Source organism: Stenella coeruleoalba (genome assembly GCF_951394435.1).
Source record: "Stenella coeruleoalba genome assembly, chromosome: 14".
NCBI lineage: Eukaryota > Metazoa > Chordata > Mammalia > Artiodactyla > Delphinidae > Stenella > Stenella coeruleoalba.
In genome coordinates, this window is record NC_137160.1 from 60292656 (window position 1) to 60318708 (window position 26053).

At 40.3% G+C, this 26053-nt stretch overlaps 1 protein-coding gene across 3 annotated transcripts in view; it reads left to right on the forward strand.

Annotated features, from left to right (window-relative positions):
• The window catches only part of VAPA (VAMP associated protein A), a 40446-nt gene extending 15607 nt beyond the window's left edge, over nt 1-24839 (forward strand). Inside the window, exons 2-7 of one of the 3 annotated variants that reach the window (XM_079942976.1) lie at nt 2979-3131; nt 5953-6056; nt 6587-6667; nt 14251-14385; nt 18263-18436; nt 21479-24839. In XM_079942976.1, coding sequence (XP_079799102.1) covers nt 2979-3131; nt 5953-6056; nt 6587-6667; nt 14251-14385; nt 18263-18436; nt 21479-21637 — 806 coding nt within the window. In that variant the 3' untranslated portion in view covers nt 21638-24839. Of the gene's footprint in view, nt 1-2978; nt 3132-5952; nt 6057-6586; nt 6668-14250; nt 14386-18262; nt 18832-21478 lie in introns of those variants that run through there. The other 2 variants (XM_079942975.1, XM_079942974.1) reach the window with 2 other exon arrangements.
• The last annotated feature ends 1214 nt before the right edge of the window (nt 24840-26053 follow it).

Genomic DNA, 26053 nt, shown 5'->3' on the forward strand with positions numbered 1-26053 from the left:
CTGGTGGGATGGGGGCCTAATACTGTACTTGATTGCATGGATCTACCCGGGTGTTGTGAAATGTCTAACATCCTGTTCCTCTCTACCCCCCCCCCCCCCCCCCCGCCCCACAACAGTAGCACCACCCAGTCCTAATGTCAGACAGAAGTACCTGACAGTGGCAGTATTACCCTGGATTTAGGCTTGTGTTGTAGCAGATATATTACAGATATATTACAGATATATTACAGATATATTACATAACTTTTCCTCTATTTTTGAGGGCCTGTAAGGGTAGATTCTATCAGGTCTGTTTAACCTGCAGGTCTGTTAACCTGCAGGCTCCAGGAATCCACGATACCCCCCCACCCCAGATCGCCCCATCTCACCCTCTCCCTCCAGAAAAACCCAAGGTAAAATTGTTGTGAATATTTGCCTGTGTATGTTTTTCTGGGTTAGTATATAGTTTTCATGAGATTCTTAAAGAGTTTCTGTGACCCACAAAGGTGGAACAGATGTTTCTGCCTAAGACCTCTTCAAGCAATTAAATCTGGTTATTATGCTAGTGGTCATTAGTACTTGCTGATTTTGCATCTTAACCAGGAAAATGGCCTCAGACTCTGAACTGGCTGCTGGGAGCAACCCTTACTGTGAGAGGCTTGGTTAGAGGGACACAGTGGAGTAGAAAGTCTCAAATTCATTTGTTAGGTGGCTTTATTGTAGGTAATTTTACATTTTACTGATAAGGTTAACATATTCAGTAAAGAATTTGGCTTTTGAATTGGTGGAATTTTTTTCTTTTGACATATTATCTTCATCTTTAGGTAGTTTGCATTTTTATGTCTAGAAAGACCACAATCTATTATTTAAGATTTATAATCCCTTTTGGGCAACATAAAATGTAAGTACTGTTTCAGAATTCATATGTTGATGAAAATTGACACATCGTCATTTTCTAAGTCAGTTTAAAAAATCAGTTATTTTACCTTGTTTTGGATAGTTGGTACTTTCCTCTAAAATTGGGGAAATTTAAAAAATTGAATTTAAAATTACAAATTGAAACTTATGTAATTGTTATAAAAATATAGGATTTTTCAAAATAAAAATTTTGTAAAATGTTTCCCTTGTTATTTTACTAAGAAACTTTAAAAAATAAATTTATACTTAATGCTAATGTTAAAATCCTACTCGAAATAGTCACATAAAAATGTACACATTCTCAGTTATCTGTAGTAATTTATGGATTTTCAGAATGTTAAGAAATGGAATCTATGTCTTTAAAACTCGTAGTTTTAATAGTTTAAAATGTGTCTTTAGCCAATGATTTTGTGGATTCACGCAGCAAAATGGACAGATTGGAGCTTTCCCCTTCACTCCCCCGGGCCAGTGTATGGTGGGGTAGTTAGCTGCTAGCCAAAAAATGCAAGCAGTTGGGATTGAAGAAGCAGCAAAGGATGTAAAATAATATATAAATGCAGTGATTAACTTGACCATATAATTCAAGCAAGCTGTCCAAAAGATTGTAGTTCTTATATATATTGTATATATATATATTTTTTATTTTTTATTTTTTGTATATATATATATATTTTAAAGATGTGTACTTGTTGATTTAAATGCCTATTTCACATTAGAATTTTTTCCATAACTGGTTCTCTGCCTTTATATGCTTTCTTCTAATGTTCTCTTATTTCTGTCTCTTCCCTTTCATCCCAGTTCCAAATCTTTATTTTTTTAGAAAATATCTTACAACGCACAAACTTTAAGCATAGGATAAAATTAATTCATTTCCTAGGACCTGAAATAAGTGCCTTTCATTTCAAGTCTCTTCTTTTCCTCTCCTTGCATCAGGCAGGTCTACTTTCAGCCCCTGCTCTCTTCCCAGTGCCTCTGCATTGTCTGTCTGTTGTTCCCCTTCAAGCCTTTGTCTAAGATAATTTTCCAGTATTCAGCAAAATGGGAAACTGTATCTGGCAGAGTTGGGGAATCTTCTCAGTCTGGACTCTAAACTAGAAATATTTTAAAGTTTTAAAAGACATACTTTTTCTGGTTTATTTAATAAAGGAAAGATAGCCTTTATAATAGTTGTCTTTGATTTCAGCCTTCTAGCTTTTTTTTTTTTTTAAAGTATAACTTAAAATTAATTGTTTTAGAAACCACTGAAAATTGCTTTTGGGTTAGTTAGAAGTGTGTGGTTGTTGCTTCCATTGAGACATATTTATCTTCAGTCTCCAAATTAACAGGTATTCAGTTTACTGTCTAAACCTGTATAAAATATCTTTAGGCTTTTCTTCCGCCAAGAACAAAAGTGGCGGTACTGTTTCTCCACACCTCACTCCCCCCTTTTTTAAACAAAAAATGGTTTAGGACTTATTTAATTCAGGCAGGACTGCATCACCTTTTGGGTTCTTTGTTTTGCAGTTTTATGTTTGGGTGTAGAATCAAAGCTTAAAAAAAACTTTGTATGTAGAGCATTTGACACAGTGCTCTTAATAAACACTTGACAAATATGTGAGTGAAAGAATGAACGAGTGAAGGGATCAAACTTAGTTGAGGTGAAGCAAGAGCACCCTGTCATTGGGTTCGTCGGCTTCTGATGGAGAGGTTTTGTGGTCGGCTCTGTCAGGTGAATCTGAAGGTTGGCATTGGTTTGCAGACCACTGGAAATCCCGATCTTTTCAGTCATGTGGTAAGAGCATACTCTAGGAATACAATTTTGGGCTTATTTCATAAATTGAAACTTTAAAAATATATTTTATTTGATAGAAACAATACATGTTCATGTAGTGATTTTATAAAGTCTGGTAAGGAATGAAGAAGAAAATAAAACTCCTTTGTGTGTGTATACCTGGAGGTATATTTAGGTACACAGACTTTCAGTACATACTCTATATAAAATTGAGGTTATGTGCATCCAGTTTTGAATTCTGCTTGTGTGTGTCTGTGTGTGACTCCAATTAAAATTTTTTTTCCCTGTTTTTGGTTTTTAAACCTTACAGGCCCCTTCACAGATGTAGTCACTACAAATCTTAAGTTGCGAAATCCATCGGATAGAAAGGTGTGTTTCAAAGTGAAGACTACAGCACCTCGTCGATACTGTGTGAGGCCCAACAGTGGAATTATTGACCCAGGGTTGACTGTGACTGTTTCAGGTAGCAAACCATGTCCTGAATTTATGCTGTTCTTTTACTATATGCAAACTGCTGCAGGAAATGTCTTATCTTGGGGTGAGGGTGTATGTGGTCAGTTTGTAAGCAGTTACTGTCGTTCAAAAAATGTTATATCTGTTCTTTATTTCTACAGCTTACTGCCACATTCTCTGCCCTTATTATTTTGTCTTTGAAATGTTGTATCATTTTTGTGATTGCTCATCCTCATTCATTCAGATCTCTAGCTGTTGTTACGTATTGCATGCAGCTGTGGAGGTGTTATTCCTAAATCTTTTGCTTAAAAATGTACAGTGCCTCTTTTTTGCCAATAGTTGTAAACTTAGATGCGTCTTTCTGCCTTTTATTGTTAATGCCAACAGTGTTCCGCACTTGAAAACTTTAGTTTTGTCACCCCCTTTTGTGTTTACTTGTAGTCCAGGGAGTGTGCTTGGTTCCTTCCATGTGTGGATTGCTTACTCCTGCCGTGGAGTCTGTGCTGGTGCCAGAGTTAATGCCCTCAGACTTCCCTGACGATATCCTTTCATGATACCGTCTAACATAGCAGAGTGATAGGAAGCAAGTAGGAGGATGTAGTTTACTTATGGGAGAACTTCTCAGGCCTCACACAGAGACCATTTACTCGTATTTTCTAGCAGTAGTTCTCACCTCTGTGAAGGTCTGCTGTAATTGCACAGAGAGCAGGAACACACGCAGACCTTTCCAGATTAGAATCTCTGGGGACACAACCTAGACATGTGTATGTTAAACAAAACAAAACATGCCTGCGTAATCCTGATAGGTATTCCTAAAATATGAAAATAATTCTGTATCAGTTTTCTAGTTTTCAAGCCCACAGCGGATTAAAAACAGAAACTTATACAAAGAGTGAGCGCCCGGGGCAGGCTCACTGAGATGTTCATCAGTGGAACCTGACTGCAGAGGCAGTCAAGGACAGACGTCAGAGTTCTTGGGGCACTTAATCCTCCCTCAGTAACTGTATTCCCAAACTCAGAGCTAGGAGGGCCTAGAGAAGATGCTTTTAGTGAGTCTTGTGTGGTGGCCTGGCAGGCCTGCTTTCATGTTTGTCTGACCGAACTGTCAGTTCATGGGGAAGATGGGTGGGCAATAAGAAGAGTTGGCAGTGAGTACGAGTGTTCTGGAAGTTGCTCTCTAAGTCCACAAGCCTTTTTAGCTCAATTGGAAGAAGATAAAATTATTTCTATCCACATGGTTAAAAATAGATTTTGGTGCAAACAGCTATATCCCTAGGAATCCATGGAACTATTCAGAAGGGCTTTTTCTTTAGGATTCTAGCTTTCTGAAGTTTTACTGTATTAATGTTTCTTAAGAACCTGTATACTTCTCAAAGCCCTTTCTCTCACATAAGCCCCTTGTATTGAGCACCTGACTTACTAAAAACTCTTTACACACCAGTTACTGTTTCCATGCACACCCTTGATCCCTCTCCTCCACTGAGAACTGGCACTCCAGTGTTCAGTGCAGTGCCTTTCCGGGTGAGCAGGCACTCCAGCCACGCTTCCTCCAGCAGCCTTCCCTGATTGACTCTGTCTGCATACTCTCTCCTTTTCTCCCTCTCTCTCCCTTTAGCATGCACCTTTATGGATTTACTCCTTTAATCTGTGCTAAGATTGTCTTCCTCTTGTTACATGGTCTGTAGCCTTAGAAGTATGACTGTCATAAAGTCACAACCATGTTTGAAGTTTTCTTTCTATCCAGTTTCTAGTGAATAGCGTAGGGTGGTTGTTCAGTGAAGGGTGTTCCTGGAGATACACTGTGCTTTATCTGGGTTCTGGGCGTTTATCCTGTGCATTTTCTACAGCTGTATATTTGGCCCTTAAAAATTTTTTTTTAACCATGATGGGAGTTAATGGACTTCTCAGACATACCTTATAAAGAAGATGTTCTTATATAATTGATATTTCTTACATTTGCTTCATTTCATCTGTCTTTTTGAAAATGTTGACATCTGTCTATCTTAGAAATAATCTAAATATTAGGGAAGTAATCTCCACAATATTGTATACATATTGTGTACAATTGCTGATTCATTATATTCTCTTATTAGATTTATATTACATAATTTTAAACCACATGGAACATCTAAAAACCCTCTTGTAGGCCACTGAAAATCATAAATACTTCAGAAAAAAATTTGAATATAATTATTAGGAAGCTGGAAAAAGTTTAGAAATCATGAGGCTGTATGGTTTCCTTGTACACTTTGTTGTCCTAGACTCATTTAAACAAATTAATAAACTCTTCTTGAATAGGTGTGTATTTAAAATCTATTTTAGAAAAATTAGTTATATCAGAACACTAATATATGGTAGTGAGTTTTTATGTTACTTAGAATTTCTTCTATAAATACTTCAGTTGTCTAATTTTAAGAGCTGTTATCACTAAATACTAATGTGAAACCTAAGTTTATATTATACGTGGTTTTAATAGGCAATTTACTAGATTTTGAGTTTATAGGCATTTTAATAGTTAATGTTGGCAAAGTTTTGAAAAATTTCCAAACTTAAGTTTAGAGAGGGCAATCATAGATGGATATTTATTTATTTTTAGTAGACATTTGTTTATTTTATGGGTTGTTAAAGACTTAGCAAATCAGAAAGGTAGACAGTTTAAAAATAATTGGAAACCATAAAGTTGTTTCTGGATCCTTACTGTAAATAATCCAGTGTGTGGTTTCTCGCGCCTTTCCTGGTTTTCTTTAAATTTGCAAATTAGTGAGTACTAGGAATGCAAAGAAGCAAACAAATGCAGAAGTCACTGTCATGTGTCCTTTCTTCTTCTTTAGTAATGCTGCAGCCTTTTGACTATGACCCCAATGAGAAGAGTAAACACAAGTTTATGGTACAGACCATCTTTGCTCCACCAAACATTTCAGATATGGAAGCCGTGGTGAGTAGAGAAGTTGAACAGAAGTTGTCTGGGGAAATGTTGTTTAAACTGTGGGTTTTGTTTAGTTCTCCATTGAGAAACCTGGTTTTTAAAATTAACAAAATCTGTAAATCTGTTCACTACAGATAACCCTGACTCATTTCAAGAACGAAGGAATTTTGAAATAGTACGCCTTAGAGACAGTTTCGAGGTGCTGCTATTAAGAGTGAAGTCCTGTAATCTCTAGGGCTGTTAGTGTGATTTTAATGGATTGTGATAGTAGCTCTTCGTAGGGTTCTATAGGAAGTTCTGTGGCATTGCCGGTACCTGTGGTGGGTGAGAATAACGCAGTGTGTACAGGCAGCTGTAGTCCTGGCTGACCTGGGGAACCCCCTGCGCACGCGCACGCACACACACACACACACACACACACACACACACACACAGACACGCACGGCAGCTACACTAACCCTCAGTTGTCCCTTGAGGCGAAACCTATTTGTCCCCATTGTATCTCCTCTGTCTCATTGTTTGGTTTTGTTTGCTTTCAGTGGAAAGAGGCAAAACCCGATGAATTGATGGATTCTAAATTGAGATGTGTATTTGAAATGCCCAATGAAAATGATAAATTGGTAAGTAGGAAAATATAAGAAAATTGGAAGCTATTAAGCTCTCAGTTACTTTGAGATTGAATTCTGCTTCTGGTTTTGGCCTTTGTGATTGTGTGATATGGCTGTTCCACTTTCAGACTCAGTGTTTACGGTTTTTAAAAACTTAATGTGTATATGCTCTTTTCATTTCATAACATTTTGTTCAAGAAGAAAAATACTTTTAGATACAAGCTGGATGATGGAGAAGAACCGCCTAATTCTACCAAAATTTTGCTACTTAAACCACTTCAAGTTCTTTGTTAGAATGAGACATGTGTATACATAAATATAATTAAATTACAGACATAAACCACTTTTTGGCAACTATATACCTGCAGTCTGGGGATAAGATTTAATTTACATGGACAAACAGTTTATTCCAAATTTGGCTATTTCCAGATATTTTGTTCACTATTGATCAAAATACATCTGATTTTATTCCTTAGTAAATAATTTTTATGTTGCTTTTTGATTAGTGTGAGGCAAATACAATTTGAGGGGCTGAAGTGTATGTGCATGGAGTTTAAAAAGTAGTCTTTTTTTTTTTTTTTTTTTTTGTGGTACGCGGGCCTCTCACTGTTGTGGCCTCTCCTGTTGCGGAGCACAGGCTCCAGACGCGCAGGCTCAGTGGCCATGGCTCACGGGCCCAGCTGCTCCGCGGCATGTGGGATCTTCCCAGACCGGGGCATGAACCCGTGTCCTCTGCATCAGCAGGCAGGCTCTCAACCGCTGCGCCACCAGGGAAGCCCTAAAAGGTAGTCTTATAGAATGGGTTGTGGTCACTTTATTCCTTTTCTGAAACGCAAATTTGAATTTTTTTCTGTGGTTTGTAGGAGGGACTTGAAGGGTAAGTAGGTTTTTGTCTGTGTGATTTAACATATAAAATAATATGGATAAATAGAATTGTTTGGCACAATCAGATTATAATTTTACATGACTTTTTTCTTTGCTCTGGAGGCCATTTGCCCTATTGAAAAGTAAACTTGCAGATTAAATACGTGGGGTCAATTGTTGTGTTACTCTTAGGGTAAGCTGAAATGAAGAAGTGCCTGAATGGTAATTAGGTGTTGACCAAATCATTTATTGTGTTTTTAATGCCTTATTAAAGGAATTTTGAAATATTTGCCAAAAACAAAAAAATGTGAATACATATGTTGTTACTGGAAAGTGAGATTTTGATGGCATGTTGATGCTTCCCATTTGGAGTTTACTTTCTCTTTTGCTAGGCTGCCAGGACGCTAATAGCTTGCATAACTCTTATTATTGGAACCAAGAAAAGAGCACATTCATCTCGGTTGACTTATTTTATTTCTAGTTTTATTGAGCTATAGTTGACATACAGCACTGTATAAGTTTAAGGTGTCAGCATAAACACTAGTGTTACATATATTGTGGAATGATTACTACAGTAAGTTTAGTTAACATCCACCATCTCATATAGCTACTCAGAAAAAAAGTTTTTCCCCCTCTGATGGGAACTCTTAAGGTCTGCTCACTTAACAGCTGTCAATATACCAAACAGTGGTGTTAGCTAGAGTCAGCATGTAGTACATTACATCCCCAGTTCTTGTTTATCTTCAATTTTGTACCTTCTGGCACCCTTCATCCAGTCCTTCCTCGCCGTTCCCCGCTTCTGGTAACCACAAACCTGATCTCTTTCTACAAGTTTGGGGCTTTGTTGTTTTGTTTTAAGATTCCATGCATAAGTGAGCTCATACAGTATTTGTCTTTCCTTGACTTATTTCACTTAGCATAATGCCCTTAAAGTTTCGTCCATGTTGTCACAAATGGCAGGATTTCCTTTTTTTAATGGCTGAAATAATATTCCATTGTATCTGTATATTCCAGTCTGTATATATATACCACAACTTCTTTATCCATTCATCTCTTTTTTTTTTTTTTTTTTTTTTTTTTTTTTTTGCGGTACGCGGGCCTCTCACTGTTGTGGCCTCTCCCATTGCGGAGCACAGGCTCCAGACACGCAGGCTCAGCGGCCATGGCTTACGGGCCTAGCCACTTCGTGGCGTGTGGGATCTTCCCGGACCGGGGCATGAACTCATGTCCCCTGCATCGGCAGGCAGACTCTCAACCACTGCGCCACCAGGGAAGCCCTAAACATTTGTTTTTTTGCAGTTTGTTTGATTTGAAATCAAAATAAAGTCCACATACTGCTATTGGATGGTATGTTTCTTAAGTCTCTTAATCTATAGATTCCCTCTGTTTTTCTCTTGTAAATTATTTATTAAAGAAACCGAGTTTGTCCTGTAGACTTTCCCACGGACTAGATTTTGCTGATTGCATCCTTCAGGTATCTTTTAACTTCTCTGCTGTCTTTGGTATTTCCTGTCATTGGATCTAGAGACTTGATTAAATTGAGGCTTATTTTTGCGGTGAGGGAGAGGCAAGACTACTTTGTAGGTGGTTATCTGTTCTCTCAGGGAGGTACCTAATGTCTGATTTTTTTTGTTTTGAAGTTAGCAGCCGTTGGTGTGCAGTGTGTAGATGAGTGGTCCCAGCCAGGGGTGGTTTGCCCCCCAACGGGACAGTTGTCAGTGTCTGGAGACATTTTTGGTTGTCACAGCTAACGTGGAGGGGCCTACAGACGTCTAGTGGGTAGGGGCCGGGGATGCTGCTCAGCTTCCTACAATGCACAGGACTGTCCCCACAACAAAGATTCTCCAGCCCCAAATGTCAGTGCAGTTGGAAGTGAGTAAATACAGTTTAAGTCCATTGATTCATTCAAGGTTGTGTAATGGTGACTTTGTCATTACTGCTTCATTGTATTAGTTAGAGAGTAACTGGAGCTCATCTGATACCCGCTGATTCATTCAATGGTGGAGTTCTAAAGCTTTCTCTTAAGTTATAGGCTTTCAAAAAATGAGTTGGTTGCAGTGTCCCTCTGATGATGTACAGTCAGCTTTCTGTCCTCCTTCCTTTCCTTCCCTTCCCTCTTTGCCGTGTTGTTATGGACTCATGGACTTAAACTTCCTACTGTTTCAACCCCTTGCAGTTATTGTATTGGTGATCAGATTGGCTAGTAGCCGGCTCCTGAGTCCTTTCACCTTAGTAGTCTTTGGTAATTTCCTTCATGTCTAATATGGCAAGATACTTCCAGGCTCAGACCTGGGATTAGACATTTCTTCAAGCCCTGGGTCCTTTCAGTGGGAGATGGTATTTCAAGACCACAAGCTGGGCACTGGGAGTAAGACAGTGATTTTTAGTTTTGTGAGAATTCCTATCAAACCATTCTTTTGGCCAAGATTCTAGTGGAGGCCTGATTGTCAGTTGAAGGCACTTTTAATGGTAAAATTTTAATGGTGAAATTAGTCAGTATCACATAAATCACATAAGATGATGCTCATCCTTTTATTTTTTGAGGTGTTGTGATTGTGTTTAATGGTTGGGTTATGTTCTTGAAGCTCTTGGATAATTCAAATTGTGTAAAATCCAACACTAACGGAGAAGAATGGGCAGGTCCTCTTGTGCACCAGCTGCAGTGCTGTTGGAATATAGCAACTCATATGGCTTCTTAGCTTTGCTGTTATGCTTCTTGATGGACATTTTTAAGTGTTTGGAATTCACATTTCAAGTTTGGCACATAAAATGAGACTTTTAATATTTCAGTATATCAGATTTATATAATTCAAATGTGCAAAAATATTTGTATCTATACTAGAGGTGGCCTTAATTGATTAATGTGCGTGTTAAAAAGAAGGGCTGAAATACAGCTGTGTTTTTATGAGGCGGTGTTTGCCAGAATGTGTTGGTTTGGAAGGGCTCTGTGGTCAGATGAGTTTGGAAAAACGCTATAAATAAGCACACTGCATATTTGCACATTAAAGGCTCTGAATAAAGAAAATCTGATTAACCTAGTATTTCTTTTTTGTTTCATATAATGCAATTAACTTCCCATGGAATGCCAGATGTTCTGTAAAATACACTTTTGGAAACGCCGTTCCTGTGTAAGCTCATTCTTGTGGAGCTGCTAACCTGCAGGTTCTACGAGAAATCCCCATTACTGAGGGATCACTTAAGTGGGCGCAGCCTGGTACAGACCTGGTGCTGTCCGAATTGTTGATTAGTGACTTCCTGTCAAGTCATAAGCTTACTGTTGCATCGCATCCTTTACAGAAAATGTGAAACCTCAGAGTAACCAAATCTGGAGTGTTTATAATAGTATAAAATATATAAAGTTTTTGTGTATTTGTTATAATGATTAAAGATGAAACCTTTGGGCTTCCCTGGTGGCGCAGTGGTTGGGAGTCCGCCTGCCGATGCAGGGGACGCGGGTTCGTGCCCCGGTCCGGGAGGATCCCGCGTGCCGCGGAGCCGCTGGGCCTGCGCGTCCGGAGCCTGAGCTCCGCAACGGGAGAGGCCACGACGGTGCGAGGCCCAAGTACTGCAAAAAAAAAAAAAAAAAAGATGAAACCTTTTACACACACACACACACACACACACATAAAACACCTCTTTTCTAATACTTTATTCATGTGGTAATAAAACCCTGTTGGTAAGACCCTAATGGTATCTTGCCATTTCTGGTTTAGTATTGTCTACAGATGAAGTTGATGAAACTGCTTAAAGACCATAGTATCTCTAACATACTGGTTTCTTTCTAGTATCCATAGATACAGTTACGAAATTACTTAATATCCTTTTTCTGTATGTCTGTCTTCAGTTTAGTATGAACTTTGTCTGTTAGGAAATTAGGGCATCATTGAGTAGTGTTTTACCTAGATAAAGTTTGTCAGTTTACTACAGACAAATTGGTAAGATGCCATATGAAGCTGAATCCTGACTACACAAATTGATTAAAGATGAAACGCCCTTATTCAAGGAAAACACATTTCTAAATGTGCAAGATTCACAGAAATATGAGAACTGTTGGCAGCCTGTATTTTTAGAAGTAGAGTACAAAATATATTTTTTAGTTTATATAGTCACGATTGCTGTTAGTAAATTCCTATAGTGACATGGTTTGACCCCTGATTTATTTTAGTTTGTCAATATGTTTTAAAAAGTTTGTTAATTTAAGCAAACTTCAGTTTAGTTTTTTTTTTTTTTTTTGCGGTACGCGGGCCTCTCACCGTTGTGGCCCCTCCCGTTGCGGAGCTCAGGCTCCGGACGCGCAGGCCCAGTGGAGAAGCCCATGTTCAGTTACACATTTACTCCAAAGAGTTGCTCATCAGAATTTATGATCTTTAGTAATCAACTTAGAAAAATTTGGTTTGCATCCAAAGCAGTTAGATAGCACAATAGCTATCGTGGTTATTGATACTTTCTTCTCAGAGTTGGTGTAGGTAGCAGGTAGCAAAACGTGCTGTTGATTCAGTGTTTCTTATGTTGGGTACCCCATCCCACTCTCACCCCTGCCTGCAGCTCCTCACCCACCTCCCCGAGCCCTCAAAAGAAGTAGACAGGCAGTTAAGTACCTTATGTAAGTACACCTTTCCCTGTTTGAGGATCTGGATCTTTTTAGGTATGCTGTTAGTTCTTGGGCATTTACTGTCTCTAAAGACAGTTGGAAACGGCTGTGTTATTATTTTGTTGATTTCTTTAGGTTTTTTAGGACCTTGATACTGAATATATAACTCAGAAAATGATTGAAGTTTTTAGTCATCTTGTAGGATAAGAAAGGTGCCAGCTTTAGAAGTATGGTGGTTGAGTCCATGTTTTTATTTTTATGGTTTAAAGAGATCATTTTTGTGATAAAACAGTCCTAATTTATTTGGAACCATCATTAGAATACGGGCTTCTTTTTGGAAAATAGCTCTCTGATTTGGATCATACATAGAATGACCTAGGAGTCCAAGAACCCTTTTATTTTAGAATAAAAAGAGGTACTATTAATAGTTATTCCTGGACAACAGGCATTAACTAATACTGCCCTTAGGCACTAAGGTGTGTGGTCCCCCTAGTCCTCGGGGACAGCAGGACTTTGACTGGGTGCATTTCAGTAAGGTAATGGCCCACAGTCTTCAAATGAGTTATGTTCAGGGCTACTACTGAGAACCGCTCAGCACATTCCCTGGGTTGTTGACAGCTGGACGCAGATGATACTGGAGTGTCGACTACTTTCTATTTTACAAACTGGAGTTCTGTGAATTATTAGCTCTTTTTAGTTATTATCAACTCTATATTATGAAATCTAATGTCCAGTTAGTGGTTGTGTTTTTTTTTAGGATTGAGTGTGGTTTTAATTAACTTGTTATGATGTTTTACAACCTCTTCAATTCTTTATGTTGAAATAAAAATTTTTTTTGGTTTATTTTAGGCCACCAACTCTACTTGACATTTTCCAAATTTAGAAAAATTATTACATTTCATTTATGCCCTCCATTTAACATCTATCTGTTAATGACGTATTTTCTAGGGAAAAATACTTGTCATAATGAAGCCTGAAGGACTGTTAAGAATAGGGAATTTCAGGGGCCCTATGTATAAAGACTTTTTGTAATGAAATATACATTATTTTCTGTTGAGACAAAGAACAGATTGGGGACAATGCATTATTAAGTAAGATGGAGTTGTCTTAGTTATGTACAGTGACCTGGATATCAGTAAGTATTTTATTTGTTTGTTTTTATTTTTGGTTGTATTGGGTCTTTGTTGATGTGCGTGGGCTTTCTCTAGTTGCGGTGAGCGGAGGTTACTCTTCGTTGTGGTGCACGGGCTTCTCATTGTCGTGACTTCTCTTGTTGCAGAGCACAGGCTCTAGGCGTGTGGGCTTCAGTAGTTGTGGCATGCAGGCTCAGTAGTTGTGGCTTGTGGGCTCTAGAGTGCAGGCTCAGTAGTTGTGGCGCATGGGCTTAGTTGCTCTGTGGCATGTGGGATCCTCCCGGGCCAGGGATCGCACCCGTGCCCCTGCATTGGCAGGTGGATTCGTAACCACTGTGTCACCAGGGAAGCCCTTAGTAAGTATTATTTCAGAGTCTGCTCCAACCTTTTTGTATAGTATTATTTTTATGTGTATTAAAGGAATTAGAGAAGATAGGAAGAGAACTGTGGAGATACTAATGGAATACTAGAATGTTCTGTGTGTCTTTGTTTCTTGATCCTGGGGGGTAAGTGGGTGTGTGTGTGTATGTGTTTGGGGAGGGGTGTCGTTGAATACAGGAGAGATTTATAAATCATTGCAATTTTCGAACCCTTGAAAAAATTCATTTTAACATTGTTCAGTTAGAGTGTTAGCAAAGGTAAGAAAATATGAAGTGCTTGTTCTTCAGGTACTGACAAGTATTGAGTAGTAACAAAAATTAAGAGCCACACAGAGGGTACTCATTCTAGGAGAACGTGAGGCTGGCTTAAGTTTAATAAGGTTTCTACATTTAGTGAACATAATGCAAGTTGATTATAGCTAATTAATAGAAAAAGTTGAGAAATGGGTTGTATTTTTTGCTTTAACATAGCTATTATTTATTATTATTTCTTATGCGTAACACATCTTTATAGAATAAGGTGATTGTTTTAGAACCTAATGATTTCTGTGTTAGTCATTCCCAGTCCCACGCAGGAGAAGTCAGAGCTTGGTGTGAATCTGAGAATGTGTTTCCCCTGCACCTCAGGGTATTGCTCCGCCGGGGCCGGCCTTGGCTGTCGCTCCGCCAAGCAGCATCAACAGCACAGTTGCAGCACCTGCCAGTTATAGCGCGAAGAATGAGCCCAGGGCACTCAGTGTGTTCAAACAGGAGAAACAGAAGGTTTGTTTCAGGGAGCTAACAGATAGACAAGTCTGCCAGTGTCACTGGTTATGGTGATGTGGTCACCCAGCACGTACGAGGTGTTTATTGTGTGTTGTGAAGGAATTAGAGTTGAAAATGTCAGATATGTTTAAAATTACAGTAGAACCACAGTCACTTAAAAACCAGGCATACAAACTATTCTGTTCTAAAACAACAAATACCATACTTAATAAAATCTCAGTAGTGAGCAGGACAAATGTAAGTGGGAACATTATTATGAAATTGGTGTAATTTTCCCTGTCACTGAGATTTGGGGAGCATCCTCTAAAAAAAATGTGAACAGACCAGCAGGTGTAGCAGTAAAGGTGGGAGCTGGTGAATATCACTCTCCAGGCAAGTATTTGTGTTTATATATTTAAAAAAAAGATAAATGAGATTACTGCTTTATGTTTTCTTATCCAGTACAAATAATACTAACCCTTCTTTAACGGTCATTGTTAGTTATTTACAGTGCCCCAGGGTAGGAGAATTTGTGGCAGAAGCCCTAAAGATCTTAGGTCATATTTGAATTTATTCATGTCTCCGTGTGTGTGTGTGTGTGTGTGTGTGTATGTACACTTAACATTCACTCAAGTGCAATGCCAGCGCATCAGTAGATGACAGTGACCTCCTGGTGGTGTCCTGGATGCTATATGATTCCCTTTCTCATTTCCTGCTTCTTGGGAGCTCCGGGAACCGCACAGTTTGAACAGGCTGCTGATACTTTGATTTGGCTTTGCAGGGAATGTGTATACTAAGGCTTAAACAAAACCTGATCCTCTATCTAAATGTCTGATACGTTTAAAATTTTGTGATTTTAGTTATTTACTTCTGGGAATCATGATCCTAGAGAAAAAGAGTAAGTGGGTTGTTCAGAGTGAAAATATATCTTCGGTAACTTTATTATTCAAATACTACCTCTTCCCAGTTAAGGCCTTACTCAGGCCTTCTGACAGTTTCCTGCTGTGGCTCTTGGCCTTGCCTTTTACCTCCCTGTAATACACTTGATCCCTTACTCTTAACAGGAGTTACGAGAATGTAGCTTCGTGTTTACATTCTTTGGCTCCTTTGTCCATCCCAAGGCTTCAGTGCAAAAACTGAATTTGCCTTGTATTTATATTTCCTTTTCTGAACAGTCCCAATGTCCTCGCTTTTTCTAATTACCCCCAAAAGGAATAATTTAGAATATTGGAACTGAAATTCTAAAGGTTGTTTAAAAAAAAAGTGCAGAAGTAAATTCAACTTATAGATAGGAGATTACTGCAGGTAGGCTAAATAATATAAAAGAGTGGAAAATGTACGAGATACCGTGTTTTCTCTTATCTCGATACCATGACCTGACCGTCGAGTCTGTTCTGAGTTGCAGTGTTAGATATAATGTGCGTGCAGTGTCACTCCTCAGCTGCCTCAGAATCAGAGCGTGTCAAGTCCCTCCAGTTTGCTTGTTCCATGGTTCTCAGAACAGCCAGTCTCCTCTTTCGGGACTAGTCTGAAGCAGCTCTCAAGGAACACGCTGTTTTTCTGGAGCCAAACCTCACCGTGGCGCTCCTGAACGGAAGCTTGTAGCTGTCTCAGCAGCCTTAGTGTTCCCACCAGGCTCCCCAGCTTGTCTCCACACCCGTGACTCTCCCCCCACCCCACCCCCTTTAACCACCGCCCAGGTAGCTTATACATGGTTCTACTTAAATTAATTAATCAATCAATAAATTAGATTTTTTTGCTTCTGCTCTGTATGTTGCCTGGTTTGTAGGGGCCTAAATGGTCGTGAGCACGTGGGGTAAGTGGGTTTACTCAGTGTGACTGTTGTGTGACTTGCTTGGCTTACTTTGGACAAGTGTTTAGGCTTCACTGTTACCATTTGCACTCTCGTCTTAACATTATGCTCCACACATTGGTTATGACATTTCTTCTCCTTTTTCTTGTAAAAGCAATATATCAACATTAAGGAAAATTTTCAATAAAAAGAGAAATCTAATTCTGCCACCATGAGAAGATATTGATTGACATGTTAATTAAAATCCCAGAGTGGGAAGCTACCCATCAAATGTCTAACAAGAGTGAAATGTTGAAGTAATTTTGGTAAGGCACAGAACAGAATATTTAATGACATCGTGTCATTTAAAATGATAATTAGAAGATGTACATATAAATGAATAAAGATTAAAAAGTTACATGTATGCTGATTTTATAAAATATGCATATGAAAGAGAATATTGGAAGATAATATATAAATAATAGTTATTTTAGGTTGATGAGAGAATGGGAGGTAATTCCCTTTCTCCCTCTCGTAATTCTCAATTTTCTGGAATTTCAAGAATTTGTTTAAAAATAAAAAGCCAATTGTGAAGAGTTTGATGATTCCTCATTCTAATTTTTTTTGTCTTCACTTTTTGGCCTTTTGTATCTCCTCGTAATTTCTTAGTCACCTTTCTGGTATGAGTGTGATATTTTCCCCCAAACCTAAAGATTGCTGAGTTGCCATGTTGTTGACTGTTCCTCTTCACAGAGGAAGGCCATGTGCCATTCTGGTTCCCAGAAGCTGGACTAGTTCTAGGTTGGAAAGTGCACACTTGAGAAGTCATTTTGAAATGAATTCTAATTACTGTTAAGGAAAAGGATAGGAAAAGAAATTGGTGGAGAGCAGAAACATCTGAAACAGGATTTGTAAGAGTACGATGAGATTGGTTGGGACGGGGAGGACAGAGTGGAGAACAAGAGGCTCGCACAGGAAGCACAGTGCCGGATGGTGAAGCAGGCTTCCTAAAACCCGTCACAGCGAGGACCCTTCTGAAGAGAAGTGGGAAAATCTGAATGATGAAAGCGGTTTATACCTTTCTTTTTGAAAAATTAAATTTTTAGCAAGTAAAATTTTAGTTAAAGACAAGAATAGTGCTAGTCCTGTTAGGGAGCTTGTGAAGGCAGAGATGAGATTCCGGTGGATGGGTGTTGAGTTGAGGCTCAGGGATGCTTAGGCCCTGCCCTGTGCCTTTCTCTCCATGCCTTTGCCACTAGTTCCAATGGGTGAGTGCTGGCAGGAGTTAAGATTTGGGGGCTCATAATTTTAAAGGTGCCTGAGTACCACTGTGGTTCCATATTGAGTTTCATGAGTTAAAGCAGGTAGTGTTACTAATGATTTGAAGGGATCGTTTATATTCGAGTTTAAAGTCGTGAAGTGGACTCCCTCCCCTCCTTTTTTCCCCATGATACATGTTTGTGTTCATCATCTCCCCTTCGGTGCTCATATCCTTCAGTTATTTTTCCCCATGAATAGAAGTTAGGTTTTCTTTCAAGTGTTTTTCTTAGGTAGTCTCCTGATTTCATTGTGTGTTTGCAATAACATCCCCCCTTCCCTCCAGAGCCCCATTTGAATTGCAGAATCAGAGCACTGAAAATGAACTTCATGTCTGGATTTTGGTTGGCATCACTCAGCATACTTACTGAGTAACTACTGTTGGCCACAGTGCTGGGTTTAGGGGTAAATGCAAAGAGGAATGGCTCTTGCTTTACCCAGGCTTTGAAGCGTTGTAGGAAAGAACGCCAAAAGTACAGTGTTGTGCTGTGTGCTCAGTGCTCTGGCGGAGGTAAGTGCACAGGGTGGCGGGCGCAGAGGAGGGGTGGTTCACGTGCTTTGACCTCGCTGACTGCTGGTGTTTACTGCTGTCGTCCTGTGCAGTTGTTCACAGGTGACCGGGCATTGGGTATTTAAAAAGCTTTTTAATAATGAAATTGAAAACTGTCAAAACTTTGCATGTAAATAATTTCTTGGAGATGGATGTTTGGAGTTTAAGTTGTTTAAAAACTTGTAAGGAGAGTTAGTCAGTTGAAAAACGCCCTGCCCGTTGTCTTTGTGCTGCAGAACGACATTGAACCCAGCAAAGCCGTTCCCCTGAACGCTGCGAAGCAGGACGGGCCCGTGCCAAAGCCACACAGTGTTTCCCTCAATGATACTGAGACGAGGAAGCTCATGGAAGAGTGCAAGAGGCTCCAGGGAGAGATGATGAAGCTATCGGAAGAAAACCGACACCTGAGAGTAAGTGCGCGCTCCTGGGAAAGGAACTTGATTGCAGTGAAGGCAGCGGGGAGGAGAACGTTGTTGGGCCATTTTGTCTGTCAGCTTTTACATTTACCCTTTTTCAGTTTTCTCCTTTTCCCCAATTTGCTTCTGTCCTGGCCTTGGCTCCCCGCCAGCCTCTTCTTACACTTGGGCGGTGGCTGCTTCTGTCCCGTGCTCCCTTCCCAGCAGCTGGCCTGGGTGTTGGGGTCTGGCCGTGGCCTTGCTGGCTTCCTCTCTCGCTTGTGCAGCCTTCGCATTCTGGGCCCTGGTCCTGTCACCTGCTGCAGCAGTGCTGTCCCCAGACGGGCACCCCGTTGTCCAGGGTGCTTGAAATGTGCTTAGTTGGAAATAAGATGTGCTGTGAGTGACATAGTGCCAAAAATAACCAAAAAAACCTCTTTTTTTTCGTATTGTTACATGTTGAAATAATATTTTGGTTATATTGGATTGAATAAAGTATATCATTAAAATTTTGCCAATTTTTTGTACCTTTTTAAATGTGCTGTTAGAAAATTTAAAACTCCATGTAGGGCACCCATTGGAAGTGCCTCTCCAGGTCGTGTCAGTCAGCACTGGGCTGGGGGTCCTGGAGGAGCCTCCTCTGCTATAGCAGGAGCACTTCCCTCCGAGGGCGGCCCGGCGCCCTGCCCTGCCCACGTGGCATGCACACACGTCTCATGGTGCTCGGTTCTCATCACCTTGTCAGTATGACCTTTTCTGGGACTCTCTTCCCCTGAAAAGAAAAGAGAAACAGTCTTGGAATGCTGCCTCCTCTGTTTCCAGGCTACCGCTTACCTCTTCTGGCTCCCATTTGTCCGTCTCCCTCCGGCGGGCTGGGGTGTCTCGGAGGCAGGGGCTGTGTTCACCGCCTCTGCGTTCACGGCACATGTGCACAGCGTTCATTCACATTTGAGTGAGTGAGCAATGGGCTGTGGGATAGTGTGGAGTTTACTAATATTTCAAGACCTGAAGACCTTTAAGTTGCTTTTTGAGGCTTTGTTTGAAGCTTTTCATGTCAAAGTAGATAGTATTGATACTAAAATGTACTTAAAGTAAATAAGCTAAATTGTGGGATGTCATCTACATCTGATTATTTCATAGCCTGTGGAAACTACACTCTGAATCAAAGGCACTATGTCTTGGCTTGATGTGCTGAGACGGCTTTTCTGGCTGTTTCTTCCTATTCCACAGCCCCGCCGCAGAGGCCCCTGCCCCCAGCGCCTGTCTGGAGAGTGGAGCGGTGGTCTCATGTTACACCCACACCCACGCCCTGTGGAGTTTTAAGGGTGCTGTTTTTTGTTACTTTTTCTTTATGTGCCATGACTTCCTCAGTCCTGTATGTGATGGAAGACGTGCTCCTCAGTGTACTGAGAGCCACGGCCCGTCGCCTGGCTGGGAGGGAGAAGTGCCTGGGTCGGGCCGGGCTGGGGAGATAGGTGATAAGATTGATTCCTGGTCCCGACTCTTTATGGACTAACGTTCTGTAGATGTTATTTGGAAAAGCGTTCTGCTGTTTAAAAGAGAAAACAAAAGAACCTTGAAGACCACTGGTTTACAGAGTCAACTTCTGGACCTTTAACAGTTCACACTAAGGCCCATCATTGCTGGTTGCCAGGTTGACTTCCTTGAGGGGTCTCATCACTGCCCTTTACGTTCCGCAGCCCTGGCCTTCTTCCTCCAGCCTGTGCATCGGAATCTGCTGTGAGCTCTTAAACACACGTGTTCAGGCCCTCCCGAGACCCCGGGAGGCAGAATCACCTGGAGTAGCTTTTAAAGTTCTTGCCGGGACTGAGCATCATTGTTCTGTCCACACGGGACTAATAAGAACAAGACCCAAACCCGCAAACCCTCAGAAAATCCAGTCATGCAAATAAAACAGCATGACGTCAGGTGCACTCTTCCCCTGGGTGTTATTAGTGCACACACTAGAGGAACGAATCAGTGTGAGAAAGTAAACAGGAGCTTGTGCTGAGGAGGTGAAAGCCTGCCCCGTATTCATCTGGTTGGGATGATGGACCAGGTAAAGCCCTGCCTAGGTAAACCGGTGTCAGTATTTTCCCCAAGGTCATTCTGCAGCTGGTAAAGTGTCATAACAACCTCCTGCTTAGAGTGACTGCTGTCCTGTTACTAGAAACCTGGTCCCCTAAAGTCACAGACTGACTGTCAGAAACTTCGCTGGGTGAGGCTGTGTCAGTCAGCACGGAGCAGCCGCCCGGTCTGGAGGATGGGAGTCACTGTGATGGCAGAGAAGCGGCCTCCCTTTCTGGTCCAGTTGCAGAGCCTCAGGTGCGGGGCTCTGCCTACAGCATCCCACCCCTGTTATATTTGTAGTTTCCAAGGAAACGATTCTGTCTCTCCTCTACAGTCCAGACTCTGGTGCTGACCCTTTTACACAAAGACCTCCTGCTTTGCTTTGAGCACATTGAAACGCTGCGTTTAAATTCCATCCTGCACTCCCCCTCCCCAGTCCTGTAGAGTCATGTCTCTTCCCTGTGCTCTGCTGTGTGGGGCCCTGCTTGTGGCAGGTCAGACTAATGACCTAACTTTGTTTCTGGTGGTCTTTGGCTGATGGAGTCCAGCGTGAAGATGCTGTCGGCTTGGGGAAAGTGCGCGCGTAGAATTCTTCTTTAATTGTGTTAATTTTAGTGGGATTTTTCCTTCTGTGTAAATACAACCGTAGCTGATTTTTCAGTTTTTTAGAAGTATATTTCTTGGCTCTAGTTTTTAAAATCAGCATTATTGAGGTATAATTTACATTCCATGAAGACACCCGTTGCGAGTGTACAATTCAGTGATTTTTTTTTTAGTAAACTTATGGAATGTGCAGCCATCACTGGAATCAGGTTTTAGACTGTTTGTATCACCCTAGAAAGTTTCCTTAGGCTGGGTAGCAGCTCGTCCCTGCTCTTGCCCCCAGTCGCATGCATACTGACCTGCCTTTTGTCTGTATATTTGTAGCTCACTAGTCGTATGAATATTTGTTTTTAAAACCTCTTTTTGTGCATATATTTTTTCTAGGATGAAGGCTTAAGGCTCAGAAAGGTAGCACATTCGGATAAACCTGGATCCACCTCAGCTGCATCGTTCAGAGATAATGTCACCAGTCCTCTTCCTTCACTTCTTGTTGTAATTGCAGCCATTTTCATTGGATTCTTTCTAGGGAAATTCATCTTGTAGAGTGAAGCATGCAGAGTGCTATTTCTTTTTTTTTCTCTTGACCAGAAAAAGATTTGTTTACCTACCATCTCACTGGTAGTGTGGCCCACAGTGACCATTCTTTGTGTGTACAGCGTCATATAGGCCTCGCCTGTAACAGTCTCACGGTTAGAAACACAGTAAGAGCAGAGTGTTGGGCTCCCGGACAGCGTGAACGTCACCAGACCATCCCTAGCAGGTGTCATTGCACATTCAGTCCTTTATGAAATTCATAAATAAAGAATTGTTCTTTCTTTGTGGTTTTAATAAGAGTTCAAGAATTGTTCAGAGTCTTGTAAATGTTATTTTAATAATCCCTTTAAATTTTATCTGTTGCTGTTACCTCTTGAAATATGATTTATTTAGATTGCTAATCCCACTCATTCAGGAAATGCCAAGAGGTATTCTGTGGGGAAATGGTGCCTCTTACAGTGTAAATTTTCTCCTTTACCTTTGCTAATATCATGGCAGAATTTTTCTTATCCCTTGTGAGGCAGTTGTTGACTGAGTTTTTCATCCTTCCAACCCTGTCCCATGGTATTTAACACAAAAATAATAAAACTGTTAACAGATTCTTGCTCGATAGCTTGTGTTTGTCGTGTCATTAGATGGGATGCCAGGGAGTGTGCTGTGTGGTGATCTGGGTTATAAAATGCGTAATTTATCTCATGGAAACCCTTGCGGATATTAGAGTATTTGTGGTTCAAAGTCCTCATTCTTTTAAGGAAAGGAATTGATAAAATTTCAGGCCGTTTTTGGAGTTTTGGAAGATCATAATCCATTTGTCCTCAGGATAATATAAAACAAGCAAAATACCATGAGTATAAAAGTGCTGTAATTTCAGTCAGTTTACATGTCTGCCCTGTGGCTCTATTGTGTTTAATTTATCCTATTCTTAACAGGTTCTTTTAGTGTCTTCTCAAGAAAGACTGATTCTCCTTGATTCTAGTCACTGCTTTTTGACCAGCCTAAGAATTCCTTTTATTTTATAACATTTCATAATAATAGTTAAAAGTAGGTTTTTTCCCATCCAGTTTGACACGCACAGTAATTTCCATTATGGAAATTTGGTATTACTGAGTAAACCTTGGGAATTCCTTTGTGAAAAATGACCTTATCCTTTGCAGATCTCTACGTCAACCACGTGAAATATGTTTGCACTATAAATGCGTGACGGTCTGGCGTACTTTCCTGTACTTAGTCTTATGTCTCATTTAGTTAATCTGTGTTGGCATAGAGAGTTTTGGAACCAGAAAAAATAGATTCACTTTTTCTAGTAAGTACAGTCTAATACAAGCGAATTTTGAAAATAGGTGTTGGTTTTGTGAAAGATGCACTTATATTTGAAAGGGAAATTGGACTCTGGGACTTGACATGGTGCAGTGAAGTATGTTGGCCCCAGGTCTGTGTGTACCTTTTATAATGGAGTGAGATGCTCTGAAGTATTTTGGTTGCATTTTCATTTCAAGTACGTTTTGAACTCGTCAGAGCCCGTGTACTGTGGTGTTGCGCTGTATGTTATCTTCTAGAAAACCCCTTGCTTGAGTGCAAGAGTAAGAACAAGGGCACGTCTTCCCCTCACGTGCTGCAGGTGCCGCCTGGCGCCGTCATTGTAAAAGCTCCTTCCCACTCGGGTACCTGGGAAAGCTGCCAGCAAGCCTTGCATTTCCGTCCCTCCGTGCAGTCACTAATTCCTCGGCTTCAGTCTCTGTATAATCAGCATTAGTGGTGATGAGCATCAGGCTTGAGATTTCATAGCTATCAGTTTTTAAACAGTTTAAGTTCTCAAAAATTTAGTGGAAGTCTGTTTTATGGGAATGCTCCCTAGAGTTCATTTTGTTCACCCTCTTTGTTTTATAGTTGAGGGATGCGAGGCCTTCACGAGAGCTCAGAGAACTTTCCTCCTGTCTCACAAGGGCAGAGGCAGGGCTGGACCTGAAACCTGTTCTCCTGACTCTAGCTCAGTGTCTGTTTCTGGTAACTTTGTAGGAAAAAATGTACCCCAGTTTGATACGACTGAATAGTGGACGTAAGATGCTCAGAGTGTGAGATTTCCTGTCATAAGACTGTACCGCAGGCAGCTGTGGAATAGTCTCATGCACATGTCTGGTTTTAGTGTTTAGGCTAGAAATCCCCCCTCCCAATTGGAAATAAATAAATGCATTTTTAGGTAGGCATTTCACAAGATGCATAATGCAGTAGTTGGTCTTGAGCTAGAATGTAGTCTGGGTGTTGTCTGCAACATAAAGTCCACATGGGCTTCTTTACTGCTTTACGTAGCAGGACACGCTCCGACTGTTCAGGAGACTCAACTGCTGTACGAAATGTGATCAAATTATTTTACTACCGACAGAGTCCAACTGTATTAATTGACTGGTAATATACAGATTAAACTGTTCGTCTTCATTCCTTACGTTTACATGTTCAGAAAGTTTCGCGTTGTCTGCCTGCTTACTTGTCAATGTCAGCATGAGGGAAATACACCGTTGCCATCACTGAAGCCACAACCAAGTAACTAAGGCCTTTAAGTTCTTACCTGACACTGAATGCTCTACCTTCCTTCATTCTTTCTATAACTAGTGTACCTTAATTTTGCCCATTCTTGTATTTACAAGAGACAGATTTAAGAATTGTATTCTGAGTGTGCAGTATGTTACCTTAAAAAAAAGAAGAAATGACACTTGGAAAAAAATATGTATCAAATTCGGAAGTTCTCGTCAGAGAAAAGTAATATTCTTAATTTCTCCTTCAGTTATCTTAGTTCAGAATATGCCACTTTGAAAACAGCCTTTATCAATAAGATAAAAAATACAGTTCCTTGTAGGGTATATCCCCCAATTTTAATCTTCTGCCAGTTTGAAAACATTCAAGTACTAGTTTTCCCAGAGCTTTGCACATTCCTTTCAGTGATTTCGGTATGTGCATAGATTTTAAAAAATTCACCTTTACGAGAATTAGGGAAAGTCCAGTTTTACCATATGGAAAAACAACAAAATAAGGTAAATAAATGATCTTCATATTCTAGCTTTCAAAGGAAAATAAACTATTGTGTGAATAAATAAACTATTTAAAAATGTGGTGAAGTGTCATTTTCCTTTCTGAAAAGCAACAAAAAGGAATTTGATTTCAACAGACGATGGTGGTGTGTGTATTTATGTTCTATCAGGTAGTAACAGCCGGTCACTGGGACCCGGGTCCCGCTGGCAGGTGGTCTTTTCTTAGTGACCTGGAAGTTAAGGGCTCTTTGGTAGGACATGGGGACACCTGCTTCTTCAGTTCCACACTTGAGAGCCCACCTTGGTAGAAGCCGTGCTTCTGGAGAGTTCTGTGCAGGAACAGTGGCATCTTGGGAATGCCCAGCCTGCAGGAACTGGTGCAGAGAAGTTTGAACATCATCCTTGAAGGGAAAGAAGTTCTAGCTTCCTACATTTCTGCTTGTAGAAATAATGATGTGTGCATCTTAGGGAATTCAGAAAATAGTTTATAAAAAATAAATGCTAAACTGCATCGGTTTTTATGAACATTTATTTCCTTATAATACTGGTGTTCTTTTAAGCATAATCATAAATTACATACAAACTTGTATCTTTTAAAAATTTTAATCTGCTTTCTCTGGTTTATTGAAAACCAAGTATAAGTGACTGCAAAAGTACTTTTTATGATCCTAAAATATTTTTATGATCATGTTTGTGACTGTAAGGTTATGAACATTTTATTTACAATGTAAAGCTCTATTGGCCAGGTAATTCCCTTTCTAATTATGCATACACTCCTATTACCGCATTTCTCTTGTTTTAAAACTGCGTTTCTTGTTGTCCAGTTATTCCTATATGTAACACCCACCTTGAAAAAAGGTGCAGGGAACTACTAAGATAACTATTCATCATGCTAGATTTTAGTGGTGGTATGCAGCCACAGCGTGTGTTAACATGTGTGATGTGCTCCAGAAAGTATCCTGACATTTGGCCGGTACCTGCAGATACACCGCCTGAAGATTGGTCAGGGGTGGAGACCCGGCTCGGTCATTTGTTTTTCAGCTCCAGTCATTGTAATCTGCAGCCAAGACAACTGCTTTAGAGGCTTTTAAATGTCAAAAGACAAGACACCAAGTAGGTTCAAGTAAGACCTAAGTCCCGTAATATAGGGAACCTGGCATTTTCAGAGTTCTTTATATGTTAATCTTTTTAAAACGTTAAGTTGCAGGAATCAGCTTGAGGGGTTGCTTATTGCAAGAGCTGTCTTTGTGAAGTTAGCGTTGCTAGAACACCAGTAAAGGGTTTTTGCTCGCAAATAGGTCTGAGCTGTCTGTGCAAAAATAAATGACTTCAGAAATGTGGGGTTGAGCTTTAATTACCACTTTGCTAGCAGACACCCAAAGTGATTGCCCACCTAAGCAAT